The 16,744-nt window shown below is 41.1% G+C and overlaps 1 protein-coding gene across 1 annotated transcript in view; it reads right to left on the reverse strand.

Annotated features, from left to right (window-relative positions):
* TRPC7 (transient receptor potential cation channel subfamily C member 7) overlaps positions 1–16,744 on the reverse strand; it is a 59,802-nt gene that overhangs the window by 32,562 nt on the left and 10,496 nt on the right. Inside the window, exon 2 of the mRNA XM_063413701.1 lies at positions 8,464–8,646. Coding sequence (XP_063269771.1) covers positions 8,464–8,646 — 183 coding nt within the window. The remainder of the gene's footprint in view (positions 1–8,463; positions 8,647–16,744) is intronic.

Here is a 16,744-nt window from a genome sequence, read left to right on the forward strand (position 1 = left end):
TCTGCATTTACACTGAATAAAATACTTTTCTTGAACTGAAACATACATTTTTGGGGGCGGGATAAAAAGGTGGAAAATGTGTCAAAACATTTTTTTTTTTATCCAGTAAAAGACCCATTAAGGAGCCGTTTCACTTGATGCAGAGCAGAAGATTACAGAGCTCAGTGAGAATTACTGAAGTTTGCTGAAAACACACAATGCAGGGAAAGACCAGCACAGGCAGAAGCCTTTCCTTATCTCCACGGTGTACTCTGCTCTGGGAACCTCCAAGTGAACAAAGAGCCCTTTGTTTTGTAGAAACTATTCTGAGACCTTAGCAGAAGCAGGTGGGATATTCTAGATTATATTATGCATTTATTTTGTGCTCTGGAATGTGAAAAAATTTGCTTTTAGCAAATGCATGTGCTGTTGAATTCTGAAAGCTGAAAATGCGGGAGGGTAAACATGGCTGGAACTTGGTTCACTCTTTGCTGTTATGGTTGCAAGAGAGGCAAATAAAACTGCAAAAGTTTAAGAAAGAAACAGAAAAGTACATGTTCTACTGCAAATTAATTAAAAATAATAAAGCTCCGTTCTGAAGATCCATGTTGTGACACTGGGACCTTTTCTCAAAAACAGACCTGCTCTGATTCTAGTTAAATTCCGTCCATGGCTACTGGCCCTGTTCTAAAAACACTTTGCACCAAACTACCTTACAAGAGAGATAAAACCAGGTCCAAATTCCATTGTCCATATGCAAAAGAAAGATTTTCATGGATGAAAGAAAATTCAGCTGATCAAGCCTGGTTTCAATGGGATCTGACCACAGCATAAAAGGAAATACTACGTGACAAAAGCTCCTCTGAGATATTGCTGCAGACACCCAGAGAACAGGGAAATGTCCCTGCCCTGAGGATTGCTGCAGCTTTCCCAATGTCCCTGGGGTTCATTTGACTCTCTAATGGCATCACACAAATATTCATGAGGTTCTTGCTCATCCTGCAGATGGGCCTTGCGACAGGCTTGGTGAATATTCAGGCCTGCTATCTGGAGTCTAACTTCAGTGTTTTCAATCCTGTAGCAAAGGGAAAAGATTTGTATTTGTAAGCAAGGCCCAGATGAGCCAGGATTATCAATAAAAAAACCATCCCAAACCAACTAATTGTGCAGCTTCAGTCTCTGAGTTACTTTTATGGCATAAACCCACAAGTACGTAGTAAGAAATTGCACCTTTCACAAAACCTTTCACATAGTTTCCTTTTGAACTAAAATATCTTTCTTATTAGAGCCATTTGGCAGAGGGCAAACCCATCAAACCCCAGGATACTCTCACATTCCCCAGTTTTATTGAAATCCAATCTTTGGATCCACTTGCTGGTTGACCCGTGTTATCCAGTACAAAATGATAATTTTGAGCACTCAAAACCTTCCCATAGCTCCAGTTTACATCTCCTTGCTGTGACCCGTTCTGCTCTGTGAAAGCAGGAGTGTTTGGGGCAGACCTGCTCCCTGTTCTTCAGTGAGTGCATGAACAGGGCTGGGATCTCCCTTTGCAGAGGGGACAGGGGACACAACGGGGCAGTTCAGGTCATCCCAGTGCTGCTGTGACTGCCCCAAAGCCCCGTGGGCTCAGCTCTGCACAGGGCATGGCACGATCCTGCCAGGATGAGGGACGTGGGTGGAAACAGGCTTTGACCAGGCACAGCTTAAAACCCAGTAAAAACAAATTAGTCTACTAGAAAACAAAAATAATGGCGTAAACAAAACTGCCAAGACCACTGCAAATGCAGCTTGCCCATTGACACTAATGTTCTTCAGTGCTGACTGGAAAAATTACTATTAATGGTGGAAGGGTCTCCTGTTGTTCTCCTGTTAATTTTATACCTTTTGAAATGAAAAGGCAAGTCTGATATGTTTGATATGTGTAACTGCAAAATGTAGAGTTTACACAAATTCTTTGATTAGTTCAGTTTAAACCTTGCTTTGGCTTAAGTTTCTTTATAATCTGACTTTCCTGGGACAAAGATAGGGCTTTTTTGGGCTCAGCATTCTTCTCTAGGGTAGGGAATAATGTGGTTGAATGTTTGGAAAACTTCAGTTTCTTCTTCTAGTGTGCTGCATGTTTTCTGAAGAGATTTATTGTCACTGTCTGATTTCTCCTTTTTTTTACATATATGAATAAATCTTATCCCTGAATTATTTATCTGAAAACATGAAACTTTAACATTCCAGGATTTTCATATCTGTGCAAAATCAAAACCACTTGAAAATCCTTATTGCTGAATTATTCATCTGAAAACATGCCACAATAGAAAGCTGCCAAACAACAATGTCCCTTTGGTATGTAAAAAAGCAGCCACAGAGGGCACAGAAGGAGACATTAACAGTGCCATAGCCTCTTCCTCCCCCAGGAGAGCCAGGAGCTATTTTCCCTTGGCCAGATAGTGAAGAAACTGGGCTGGTGCTCGAGCTCAGCTGTCTCTAGTGCAGATGGATTTATTCCCAGCAGGGCTGAGGGGAGACAGACTTGCCCATAGCATGAGACTTCTCTCTGCATCACGTATGGAGTCCCAAAAATGTGTCCTAGTCCAGACATCTACAGGTGTGTGACAAGGAGCTCACACAGGAGAGCCTCACCCTGGGACAGCATCCGTGCACATCCACATCTGAATAGCACTGGGGAAAAGACCCTCAGCAACTTGAAATACTGATTTATTTATATTTATTTTAAGGGTTCTACTCATCCATATCTGACTTTCCACCCCAAATGCACCTTTACAGGTTTATTGCCTATGGAGAATTAAGCAAAGTTAAAATTCGACTCAGGTGAGGTCAGGTTTTCAGCAAACCATATTAATTGCTTTTTTCCATGGGAATTTTATTATTAATTATTAATAAAGGTAATTTTAAGCCCTTCCATCTGGGCTGTACATCCATACAATTATTTTGATGTGTTCCTGTGCTTACTTGTCTGTATCTTGATGGGCATTTAAGACCCTGTGACACTTTGCAAATGAAAATAATTAAGTCTGCATATTACAGTAAACTGGGAATACTGCAGACAATATTCAGGATGGAGAAATGATTCATTGAAACCTTAAGAGGATGGATGGATGTGCAGGAAATAACAAAATGAGATTCATCAAGGAAAAGAAAAGAAATTAAAACATCTGGGAAAAAGGAAATAATCAGAGTCACAGATTTTAGTGGGAGGAAGGATCCTTGCTAATGAAATACTCAGATATAGAAATGCATTTTGTGAGGAAGGGAAGTACCTCCTTTCCTTTCCAACCTCTATCAAAACATCTGCAATATGTAATTAAAAATGTAAAAAGAACGATCACATGGATAAGCTTTAGAGTCCAGAATGACCACAGTGTTTCCACTGATATTAAATTACATTTTACAGTATTCACTGTCTCTCCCTTGACAGAAACAAGAGATACTTTTCTTCCCACCACCACTCTCCAAGCTATCAATGACTTTGCAAGACCTCAGTTAAATATTCCTGAAACCAAGAAGTGGGGAAAAAAATGAGATATTGCAGAAACAAAAATGCAACTTTCTGAAATCTCTTTTGATTGAGGAGTTCTTCTCCTTGAGGCTTCTCATGAGATGGTAAAAGATAACCTATCCTGTTCCTGTGTGTGTTCCAGCCATGGGGGCACTGAAAGATCAGTGTTTGTCCTATGAGAAATCCCTGAACTAAAGTTGTGGATGTGAATAATTTCATTTGGGCTACCCAAATGTGGTTTTCCATTGGTGTTAGGGTTGGTGTGCAGGGTCTGGTGTGTCCTCTCCCCTTTCCCCTGCAGCAGTCCCTCCCAGCACTCTGCAGGACACCTGCAAGTGGAGATCACACAGATCTCACCCACCAAGGCACGTGGCACAGATACACTCCTTGCTCTCCTAGGGGCAGAACTTCTTCTCACTTCTGGGTTTCTCCTGCCCTCTGTTCTCCAGCTGATTTTCCTGTGCGTCCTGGGCAGAACCCAAGCTGTCCCAGGTAACCTTCCTAAGGATGCTCTGGTGGAGCTCTGCTTGGGGCAGTGTCTGTTACTGCACATTTTGGGGGGCAAAACTCTCTTCAGCACAGGCAGGGCTGCTTCTCTTGCCCATCCAGGCACTGAACTTCTCCAGCTCCCATTCAGGCTGCTGCAGCAGTTAATGAGAGCTGGGACTTCCCATGCCCTCAAGTATCTGAGTTGTGTGACCAAGGCAGTGAAAAGTTATAATCTAATGCAGCCAGGAGTATTCTGTTCAGAGCATCCTCCATATGTTAATTATTAATAATACAGTTATGAAAAAAGTTCCTGTTCCAGCTCTCTCTTAAATAGAATTTACACAGCCATCTGGTGTTCTGTTTAATTCTTTTTTTTTCCCCCAAGCCAATTTATGTGTCTTACTGTTAATTAAGTTAAACTCGTGAAAGAGAAAGGTGCTCTTGCTTTGTGGTGGTTATGAACAGAGCTGCTGAGAAGACAGAGATGGGCACTCAATGTTTGCAATTAAAAGAATAGAGCAACAATAATTTTGCCATTGGGAGAGAAGGGAAATGAATGTCACCTCCTACAAGAAGAGCAACAGCTTTACTCCTACAGAGAAGCCACAGCTTTACACCTAAAGGTAAATGTTGACACAAGTCCTCTGCCAACATTAAAGAGAAACAAGAAATGAGCGTATCACAGACTAAATGAGAACATAAAATATCTGTGCAGCTGATACACAGCAGCAAAGGGGTTTTGTTGTGAGACATCAAAACTCTAATTTCCTCACCATTGGCTGTCCAGGGGTAGTTCCAACCTCTGCACCTCTGGCTTAGTCAGAAATGAGCTCACACACAGAAAAAATGTGTGCAACCCTTACATTTCAAGCACCTGTGTGAAAACAAATCTATTTGAATTTATGGGATTGTTGCAAATTTGCCATTGTCTCCCCTGGTTTATTTAGTGATGCTTTGCACTTGCACCCTTCAGCCAATAAGAGATTTCCCTCTCTTCCAGCAGTGCAGGGTGTGGGGCACAGGGGTGGGGAGGGCTGGGTGCAGGAGGAGCAGCCAAGCACCCTGGTGATGCTGCAGCCAGACTGTGCAGGTCCACCTGGGCACTGGAGCAGAGGCTGGGAACCCTCTCAGTGAGAGCAGACTCTGGTGGGGTCTCAACAAGAAGAGACAAAAATATTACCATAAAATTTTCAGTCAAGAACACAGTGAGCTTTCAGAAGTTGTAAACCTGCACGAGGAGCAGTTGAGGTATCCATGGCCCACAGAGCTCATGGTCCTTGGGCTCAGAGCTTAGCAACTCAAGCCACTTTTAGTTATAACCCACCAAAACCACCTGTTCCACCTTCATGCTGCTTTTTATTTTATTTTTCACCTCTGTGAGTAGCTACTGGACCCACCAGGGTTTGCTCTCACTGAGAGAGACAATGGCAAATTTGCAACAATCCCATAAGTTGGCTAGAAGTTCAGTTCTTGGAAAGAATCCAGGACTCAGTAAATGTTTAAGTGTTTGAAAATTGTTTGTTTTGCTCTTGACAAACTGTTTCCATTTTAATAATTTTCAAGGCATCATTAAGACAGATGATCTAAATGGAAAATTGCCTCTGGAAAACTTGGGCAGAGGACATTTAATTGTAAATTAGTTGTTTCTGTGAAAATAAGTGTAGAAATGGGCTGGGTGGGAAACCCTTAAGAGATGGATTTCAGGACAGAGAGAAGTAAACATCAGAGTACCTGTGAATGTTTGCAGGTCTTATGCAGTGATATTCTCCTATAGTGGAGGCAGCTCAAGTTGAAAAAATATATAACCTTAATTAAGTGCTCTGTCATTTTTGTATATCCCACTTAAAAGCTCAAAATTGAGAACCAGTTCACATTTTTCTCTCTCCTTCTGGTTTTAATTAACTGTGTGAAGACAATGAAGTAACAAAGAAATTTGGAAGAGCAAGGAAGATTTTAAAAGATTTTGTGAAGACCTGATGAAACTCTGAAGATGCAATTTCTCTTCTGTCTGAGGGTGGGAGTCCCTGACATCTTTCCCAGACTCTAGAAATAAAAATGTGATGAAATACTGACTGCATCATCAGCTGTAAAAGTAAAATAATGGATATTAAATAATAATTTTCAATGTATTTCATGGATCTCTGCAGTTTTTCATCAAAGAAAGCCTATTGTAGGTACTTGGTATTAATATGGAAATGTGAATTAAGAAGCTAAGGGTAGAAACAGATTTTTGAAACATCAAATATTTCTTAAAATTTCCTGTGCAAGTGCAAATATTTAGTCTGGATATGAACTTAATGAAAAAATAACTCATAACCACTAACACCTTTTTTTTTTTTTCTTTTTCAGACTATTTTGAAGTTCTTGAAGTCATTTTGTATAAAACTCCTGCGCAAGCAGGGTCATCCCAGAGCACAGGGGGCAGGATTATGTTTGGACAGCTCTTAAATATCCCCAGTGAGGGAGACTCCACATTCTCTGGGCAATCTGTCCCAGTGCTTGGTCACATGAACAATAAAGAAATTCTTCCTCATATGCAGGGGGAACTTCCTGGGCATCAGCTCCTGTCTGATGTCTCCTGTGCTGTTACCTGGAGCACTGAGCAGAGGCTGCTCCATCCTCCCTGCAGACACTGATGAGGAATCCTCTCAGGTCTCTTCTCATGTTTGAACAGGCCCAGCTCCCTCAGCCTTTCCTCATAGGAAAGATGCTCCAGTCCCCAAATTATCTGTGCTCCCTCCTGGACCTGTTACAGGAGCTGCACATCTCTCTCGAACTGAGGAGCCCAGAAGTGGGCAAGGTCTAGTCAGGATGAGTCACTACCTTTGAAAAAGTGACTTGAAATCTGAAGAATCTGTCCAAGAAGCAGTTTATTAAATATGCATAATACTTCACCCTCCCTCTGACCCCTCTCTATTATAGGATTTCCTTAAAATGAGAGTGGATTTCAAAGCACAGCATTTGTAGACATAAACCTAAATATCTCTCAACTGAATAGAAAGCTTGCACCTGAAATGCACTGACTCTTAAGGAATTAATTACCCTGTTACCATAACACACTTTGTTCAGCAAGTGTGACCAATGTCAGTCTATTATCACATCACCACCAAAAGCCCAAAGCCATTTATCTGAGTGCGCCTCTGTCCCCCACTGATTGAAGTGCCTTCTTTTTGAGTTAGCAGTTAAATACTCATCTTACACACAGACACACCCCGGCTGGTGAAGAGAGTGTGCTCAAAAGTGCTGGCCTGAGAGTCACCACGAGCCTGCTGAATGCTCCTGTCCATATCCTGTAATTAGTTTAACAGTAATTAGCAGTGTGCAACAAGTTGCTGTGATCCAGAAAGGATTCTCAGCTTTCCTGGGCTTAGGAAGATATTTATACATGAGAAGATCAACTGTACACGACCCCCCACGGGGGCTTTAGGTCAATGTTCATGCATTGTGAAAAGCTGCACTTATGGACAGGGTAAGAGGTGGGGAATGTCCCTCTGGAGCCAGGTAAGCCAGGGTGGAAGTGCTCAGAGGGGCACAGCCACTCCAGCTCGAGGTCTTGGCACCAAAAGGATGACACTAATTTTTAGAGGGATAAGTGAGCAAAGTAACACAGGAGAATTCACACATTGAAAAGACTCGAGGTTCTGACAAAGGTCCCTGCCACTCCCAATGTTCTGTGTTTCTGTGACTGATGGCTGTCAGACCATGGATCACAGGGCACCGCTCCATGATGAGGCACTATTGATGTCTTTTAGATTAATTCCTTTTCAGAAAGAGCACCAGAGCAAGTTTGGCCTCCTGTGACTAAAGCAACAGCTTCAACAACTAAACTTGACCCAGCTTGTTGAACATCTGACTGAGAGTGAACTGAGATGTCCAGCTTGGTTTTGGTGATGGAACAGAGCAGAGACACAACATCCTAGGAGGAAATATTTGGCTCCATACTATGTGCTCCTGCATGAAAGCATTTAATTTCAAATATGTTTTAAGATTCTCTTTAATTAATGGCTTTCATAACAGGAAAAGACTTTCTCCAGCCAGCACAGTAGCACAGTCAAGAGGCAAAATGAAGCAGGTGGTGGGCTTGGGAGGGGAAAGAGAGAGCAGATGTTGGCTTTAAAATTTGGAACACTCTTCAAGTCCTGTAGCAGGAGCCCAGTTTCCATCAATGCATATTGTAGGAGCAATTAATTGGGACCACCCAGGCCTAGAATTTGCCAGAATAACATTTTTTATTCACATAACACACTTCTGTAAGGCTGAATCGTTGTTTCAAATACTGCTGGAAGAATTTATTTTTCACTTTGCAGATAACCTCAGTATTAAAGGATGTGAGAAACTGCAAATCAAACCACAAGTTGCTAAAATTCTAGAGAAGTCCTGGTTCCACTGAAATCTACCTTTTGTTTATTTTTCAGCTGGCATCAAGGAAGCACAATTAAATGTGAAGATGTGTTTCCCAGGGGCCCAAAGGAAGAGCTTACCTTCTTGACCTCGTATTTAATCGCGAGTTTAATCCTGCTGAGGCTGGGCCGGTGGTGCTCAGGGCACAGGTGGATGTTCACATCTCCATTCAGAATAGCTTCCACCTCCTCAGTGTCTCTGCACAGGTCCAACACCCCCACCACAAAGTCCTTGCATTGCATAGATAACTTCCTATAGTCGTTCTGAGGGAAAACAGGAAAAAAAAGGGATTTAATTATGCAAGGGAAGCTGGGCTGCAAACAGGCAAATAAAAAAAACCAAGAAAGAACAACTCTGAGCGAGGTTACTTCTGCAAAACTACTGTCTGGAAGGGTAAGAAAGCATTTGATTTACACAGTGTATTGATGGCTTTTCACAGAAGTACAGGAACTCCTCCAGACTTCATTAGCAATGTCTCTATCAGCAGTAGAGTTTTCATGACAATAGAACGAGTTTTAGAGAACAAGTAAATAATTTCTAGGGAAATCTTGATTTTAAGCAGCCAGTTGGTCTCTGCTCTCTGTGTGGCATATGTCTAGGAATGTAAAAATATGACCAAAAAAAAAATGTCCTGCTAACTGGTTAAATATGCAGCAAATTTTTCAGTTTAGGTTCTTTCCTAGTAACTCTTTCTTTTGTAACTTTCAAGAAGTTTCAGACTGGTACAACAGGCTGGAGCATCACACATAGATATGTTCAGATGAATTATATAGTAATATTATATTGTAATTATAATTATTATATTGTAATACCAACTTCAGCCTCAAACATCAGAATTTAGTTAAACATTCCTGAATCAGCATCCAGAGGATCATTGTCTCAATACCTCTCCAAGAAATGGAACTTCAGAAACTCAGCATGATATCCTGTGATATAGTTTCACTTTGCAAACCCAAATTACACTTGTGGGGAAAGAGATAAACTGTACTTGACTTGACAGAGGGTTAGAAGAGCAATTTCCCTGCCTTAAATTAAATTGTGATTGATTTTCACATACTTGACACTTAAAAAATGAGGAAAGTGCCATCATCTGAGTAAATGTAAATTAGAACACAATTAAGGCTATCATTAATATCATAACAAAATGGTGATATTAAAGGCTTGATGCAACAAATAGGAATAATAAGCATAAGACAAGCTCTAACTGACTTGGGAGACCTTCTCAAATTAGGTTTGATAAATTAATTAAACTTAATACCTTATCTAATTAGGCTAGCAGCCAAAAGAAGATAGTTAAACCTGGCTTTGATGAAATGATAAGGGTAACCTGGCTTTGTGCTTCTGTATTTTCTAAATTATCAATTCTATCATTTACACACAGCAATGATAGCCTTCCTTGTTACACAAAGATCTCAAAGCACTGTACAAACATTCACTAATTAGTTAGAACAGCATTGTCTAAAATATGTAATTAGAGGTGGCTTAACTCCTTTGGTCAGTTTTTCCCCTTCAGAATTGAGATGTTACCCTTCAGAATTGAGCTGTTAATGAGTTTTAAATCAGTTGGTTTAATGATTTTGTCATAGGTTTGAGGTTACTTCTACCGTGAATGTGTGTGCATGTCCCAACTCTGCTTTTCATGCATGAGGAGCTGGGCAGAGCACAGAATAACTGAATAATCACAGAGAGCCAGAAAGCCCCTCAGGGCTGCATTTTCACAGGAGAGGGAAGGACCCATTTCTGATCCGTGTTAAGGAGAAGGGGCTGAAGACAGCTGGGGAATAGCAGGGATTTTACTGCTGACACCTCCTGCAAGGGGAAACCTCTATGTTTACATCCTCTTATGTTCAAAAAAGGTTTAGATCTCAGTTCCTCTTTTTGTCCTTGAGTGCTGTAATCAGACCAGGTGTTCTAATTGTGTTGTTAATGGAGAGGAGCAAAAACTCCAAATCTTCATTAAGAGGAGGCATGAGAGAACAACAAGCAGATCTTTGTCTGGGTAAGTGCCCCATTACAGAAGCTGGGGCACCAAGACTTCCATAAATGTGCCAAGCTAGAGCACTAAGATTTAAGATGTCTTTATGTCTTGGGCAGAAAATGATGGTCCACTTACATCTAAATCTAGTACCTGAGCATTTTGTGGAGATAGATAGGATTTGTGGAGTAAATGTTTTCAAATACAGGGTGAGGTAAGGTCTGAAATGTAAATGAAAGACAGATTGTACTTTATGGCTTCAAAGCACTCCTCTCAAATCAATTCCACGCTTTAATCTTCCCCACAACGAGATGAATTTCAATAAATTGAAAGGTTGCCTCTTCGCTGAGAGAATAGATGGCCAAACAAAAATATCAGCCTCAAAATAACTACAGAAATAGTGAAGGACAGCAAATATAGATAGATCTGAAAACATGTGTAGGGTGGGAATGAAATGCCTTGCTCCCACAGGTAATGGAGATGCTTAATTAGCTCACCAGTTTTTAAAAAAAACAAGGGTGAGAACTCTGTTGAGCTTTAATACCATTCTCTGTGTACTGTTTGCAAAGTTCTCAAGCTTATCCCTTAACCAGCACATTTTAGATAATTCTCATCACCACTTCCACATCATCTGAACAACTAGTTTGTATTAAATTAGATTCTTTTCCTTCTTCTCCTTTCTTTAAGGAAAGATGTTTAGTAGCTACCAGGAAAATGCTTCCAAAGCCTCTGCAAATGGCAGGTTCCCAGCTGGCAAACTCTGTCAAGACCCAACTTTGTGCACATCTCCAAGCTTAATGTTTTTTACTGGTTCTGTACATTTGTAGAAGCTATGGATGATTTCCTCATTCAAAGTGTTTTACTCTGATTTTTAAGTAGGCAGAAGCAGCCATACATCCTATCCAAGATACAGGCTGTAGAAAGAATAAATAAAATAAAATAAAATAAAATAAAATAAAATAAAATAAAATAAAATAAAATAAAATAAAATAAAATAAAATAAAATAAAATAAAATAAAATAAAATAAAATAAAATAAATAAACTCCCTCCCAGCAATTCTGCAGCCAGGCAGGAGGGCAGATTACATCTCTCAGGAGACTGCTCATCTGTTAAGACAAGTCTCAAAGATCACTGAACCTGCTGTGTCTTCTGATGATCCCTTTTACAAAACCATTTTTCATCTTTGTTCTGCCTTCCTTAATGCTCAGTCATCACAGAAAATCCTGATCACCCTGATGGTGAGAACACACTCAATGACTCTCCTCATGTCAGGGTATTTCTCTCAAGCACACATTATTCCTGACTTAAAAACTGAGATTAACAGAGGTCTGACAGCCAAACCTCTCCTGATCCTGGCTTGCAAAGCAGAGTTCTGGTGACGCAAGCAGAATTCTGTACCTGCCTCTAAAATCCTGATTGTGAGTTCTGACGCACGGGAAAAATCCCAAGGAAGCCAAGAAGATTTATTTACAAGCTCAGTGGGTGTTTGTGCCAGCACAGTGTGTTTCACACATTTGCCTGTGTTTCCCACATTTGGAAGCAAATCCTGCTGCTTTCCCTGCAGGAGGGAGTGCTGGGACAGTGGATGGGAGGCTGCAGCCCCAGGCAGAGATTAGTGAGGGGTGGGAGGAAGAGGTGAAGGAGAACAAGGAGGCACTTCCAGATACTTCCAGATACTTCCAGACACTGGTGAGCAGTCACAGAGCTTGAGGAAACGGCCTGAAGCTGTGTCAGGAGAGGTTTGGGTTGGGTATTAGCAAAATATTCTTCACCCACAGAGTGGCTGGGCACTGGAAAAGGCTCCCCAGGGCAGTGGTCACAGCACCAAACCTGACAGAGCTCAAGGAGCTCAACACTCTCAGGAACTTGATGGGATTATTTGGGCTCCTCTGTGCAGGGCCAGGAGCTGGACTTTGGTGATCTGTGTGGGTCCCTCCAAACTCAGAGTGTTCTGTGATTCTTTGAGATTCTTGTTACTCCAAGGTTTTTGAAGATCATAGCCCTGAGGGCTCCTGTGACTCTGCCAGGACACAGAGGGGCAGATGGCCACTGCGTCTTGGGGTGCAAAGGGTCAGCCCTCACCTCACCACTGCCCTGCCCGCCAGGTTCAGCCCCTAAACCAGGCACTTTGTGGCCCTCCTGTCTAAATAAACATTGTGCAGAACCATCCTGGCTGCAAGCCTGGACAGGCAGTGGGCAGCAGGTGGGGTCAGGCTTGTACCACAACAAGAAACTCAGGGTGAGACACAAAATGCAGCTCAGTTGTCCTGGCAGTGCAGCAGAGGCAGACCCAGACAATGACAATAACCCAAACCCTCCCAAGCACCCCAGTTAGGTGCTGTGTTATGGATGTCTGAGGATTATGAGGCTCATGGACCAGATGGATTTTCACAGTAATGAAAATTGCAAATCACACATGAGAGATGTTGAGGCCTCATCCTGACAGGCTGAGTGCTGTCAAGCCTCAGGGAGGAAGATGAGGGATACAACTAAGTAGGCAAGAGAGCCAGTCTGTTTCAAATAACACATGGAAGAGAATTTTATTTCCAATAGCAGCAGCGAGCAGAGAAGGATCAGGATAATGCCTGAGAATGTTACAATATCATTTTTTAAAAACTAGAATGTAATAGAAGGATTCCAAATTAGTCATTTCCTGCTTCTTCTAACACTGTTGTGCATGTGGAGTTAAAAATGTCTAATTTTGCTGTTTTGAAAAGGCTGATGGTACTTGTCATTCACTGCAATTTCTCTGAGTACCCTGTCATTATCTGTTGATTATGTTCGAAATGAACTCTGTCATGTCTCCACATCTGTTCAAAACCAACCAGATTTTTTTCAGAAAAGAGCTGTTTCAGGTCAGAGGGGTGGAGTTTGAGTAAAAATTAAGTGAAATGAGAAAAACTAAGACTAGGAACCTATCTGGCATTTCTAGGTAGCATTAAATTTTCTGTGCACATGAAAGCTGTAGGCACATTGCACAGAGTCTCTTTTTATGTTTCTTTCAGCTCTTGGCTCTTTGTATTTAATCTACATCACACATACACATATATCAAGGAGAGAAATATTGCATTGCTTAGATTAGCATTTTGAGAAGAGACAGCAGAAAAAAATGGAGAGGTAATTCTGTAAATATGAGCAGAAAACTCCCTCAAGTAAAAATCATTGTAGAAAGAACACAAAGCTGAGAGAAAAGAGGGGGACAAAAAGCAGAAATACTTCATGCAAGATTTGAAATGAAATTGTTAAATAAACCATCATGTCAAATATTCAAAATGCTTATAAATATTTACCAATTAGGTGGCACATGAAATATGCACAAGCTTGCATAGAAAAGCTGTGGGGCAGATTTCCTTCTGGGTATTTACAGTGTCTTTGGCTGGCCATATGTTTGGGAGTGAAAAGAGGCACAAGGCCTGTGGGATGGAAGGGGATGAGAGAAGGTGCTGAGGAGGGCCCTGCACTCATCCTGACCATGTAACTTTGTTATCCTCTAAAGGCACTGAGCACCCCTCCCAAAGAGCTTTGCCAGCTGCTGACACTTTTGAATACAGTTGAGTGCACTCTTATTGTTTCCAGTCTAAATGCCTACATGCACAGCCTGTGCCAAGGCTGTACAGTTAATTTTCCAGAAAGCACATCCAGTTGGTTTATGTTCTCTTGCTGCTTAAGTGGCAGCACATCAGAGAATTATTGGAGCTCTGGGTGTATTTTGCCATACCCATGGGCATGTCTCTGAATTTAAAGCTCACTGCTCGTTTGCTCTAGGCTTTCCTTACTCAGGGCACAGGTTCCCTACTCAGTTGCAGGTTGCTAAATGTTTCTAGAGGTAGGAACAGATGTCCCAGTTCATTTTTAAAATGATCCAGACCTTGACTTCTTAATCTCCAGTGAGCATAATATAATATGCAATCTGTTCATACACATGAGTATGACATTTCAGAAGTGTGACTCTGTTGCTTTCCAAGCAGTTTGGACCCTTCTAAATGGAGCAGACAAACAGGGCTGTGGTTTTTCCTCTGAGCAGAGCCAGGCTGCAGCGTGGAAGAGCAGAGGGGCCTCCAGGCAAAGGGGGATTTTAGATTCACACTGAGAGATGTGGCCAGTATAAGAGCCCAAGGACAAACCAGAGTGCTGTCTGTTGGCATTATTCTTCTCCAAAGAAACCCAGAAAGCAAAAGGATCAGTTGACTGAGGACCGAAACTTTTCTGACTTCCAACAATCCATGGAAATACTATCCCTTGCATCATTACAAGGATTTCAATGGCAGTCACACTGACTGATTTACAATCAGACCATTTTTTTTCTGTGTCTCTTTATTCTCCTCAGTTTTCTAGCTGCAATTCATCTCTTCATATGCACTGCAGAAGCTCATCTCTAAGGGAGCATACACCTCCACCAAGGGGATAGAGCAGTAAGGAATCAGTCAAACCACTTTGGATTTCACCTTATACCTATTGATTGGTAAATACATCAAATCCTTTAAAGAACCTCAACAAGATGGTGGTAATGATTCGAGGTGTGGAGTTGAAAATCCCTTAGAATTTGTTACCATGCTTTTGCAGCACCATTTACAGGTCCAGGTATATGTTTAATCTTCAACAATAACATTCCAAGAACTTTAAAATGTAAACTGTCAAAAGCAGCAGAAAGGACAGGTTTGCACCTCCCTGTTTTGTTTCCACTCTTTTGCACTTTAGCTCTTTTCTGCTCTAGGTCTTATGAATTTACCAACTCTACCAATAATTTCTTCTGGGAAATTATTCATATTTTTGATAAATGTACCTTATGTGGGACCAGAACTAATGAATAAATTTTGGAAGCGGTTTCTCCATCAATAAAAACATTAAAGAAGGAATAATATTTTACTTTGACTTCCCCTTGGAACAATTCCTTTAAAAGGTGTCTGGGTTTTTTTTTTTAATCTAAAATTAGTGGATGGATTATTTGGGGAAGCAAAGGTAGGAATTGAACTTAATCCTTAAAGAAAGTTAAGGACTGAGACTGAGCACGATTCCTGAGTCTTCAACCAAAGTTTTATATTCCCTAGCATAAGAAATTTCAGAATCAGTCCACTCTCAGCCTTTTTTATTAATTCTATTGATTTTCTTTACTATACGAAACTTAAAATAAGTTTCCTATACATGTGAACTCCCTCTACACTGAACTTAATGGATGGCTTGACTTATCCAAAGTTCTCACCCTGAGCAGAATACAGTCTTTCTTTTCATGCCTAATGACTTGCCAGAAGAACACCTCCATCTCCTCTACTCCTTTTTCCCAAAGTCACCTTCAGCCTGACAGGTAGCATTAGTGAGCATCCCTGTGCAGGAACATCAGTGCTGTTCAGCAGAGAGCTGCCACCCCATTCCAAATCTCTGAAAATATTTAATTAACCCAGAACAGAAATGACATTGGTTTATAATTTTTTTTAATGAGAACATTTAAAGTCTCAAGGTTGGCATAGCAACTTTTCAACATAAGATAGCATTTGATGCTTGATGTACTTCTCTTTCCTATCACCTCAGCTCATTTTCAAACTCATGTCACAAATAAGCCACAGCTTTTCATTCCTCAACTAAGGGAAAGGTGTTTTTTTTTTTCTTGCAGATTTTCCCTAGCTCATTTGAATGTTTATGCTGAAACACCTGTTTCCAGAAGATAAACTACCAAGTCCCTGGATGTCACATAAACAGGACAAGCTAGACAGAGGTATTAATGAAAAGTGCATGCCAAATGTGGGGAATACACAAATTCAGCCAAGGAGAGGGTCTGTCTCCTGTGTCCTGTCAACAGCTTCTCTTCAAATGCAAGCTATGCATTTCAAATTTATACTCTGATAATTTTCTGGTTGAAGAGGAGTTTAGGATCTGTTCACATCAGCAGTAAAATCAAGGTCATGATGATGCAGTGCAATGCTCCAAATCCCTCTCCATGACATTCAAATATTTATTTGTTTGCTCCTTGTGGGGATATGACACTGAGAATCACTGTTTACCTGGGAGAAAAGGCCAACCCCACCTCACCACAACCTCCTTTCAAGTCATTCTGCAGCTCTGGTGTGACAGATTTACCAAAGCACAAAGTTACCTCTGGGCCAAGCTTCTCATTCCTCATGCCATCCACACTTTTCCTCTCTGACATTTTCCCATGTATATTACATTCCTGATCTCCTTGTTGCAAGCTTCATTGGGGAAGATTTCTATTTCCTATACAATTTGAGATGGAATAAATTCCTTGCACTGAGAGAATTCGATGCTCTCCCTCAACTGTGTCTCTTTTCAGCTCAGCTGCTTAAAATCTCTGTGTTTCCCCAAAATCAGATGGGAAAAAATCCAGGAGAAAATAGTGGATTTAAATTCAAAGTAATTGTTTGCTCAAGACAGT

Source organism: Prinia subflava, chromosome 16 (assembly GCF_021018805.1).
Source record: "Prinia subflava isolate CZ2003 ecotype Zambia chromosome 16, Cam_Psub_1.2, whole genome shotgun sequence".
NCBI classification, from domain to species: Eukaryota; Metazoa; Chordata; class Aves; order Passeriformes; family Cisticolidae; genus Prinia; species Prinia subflava.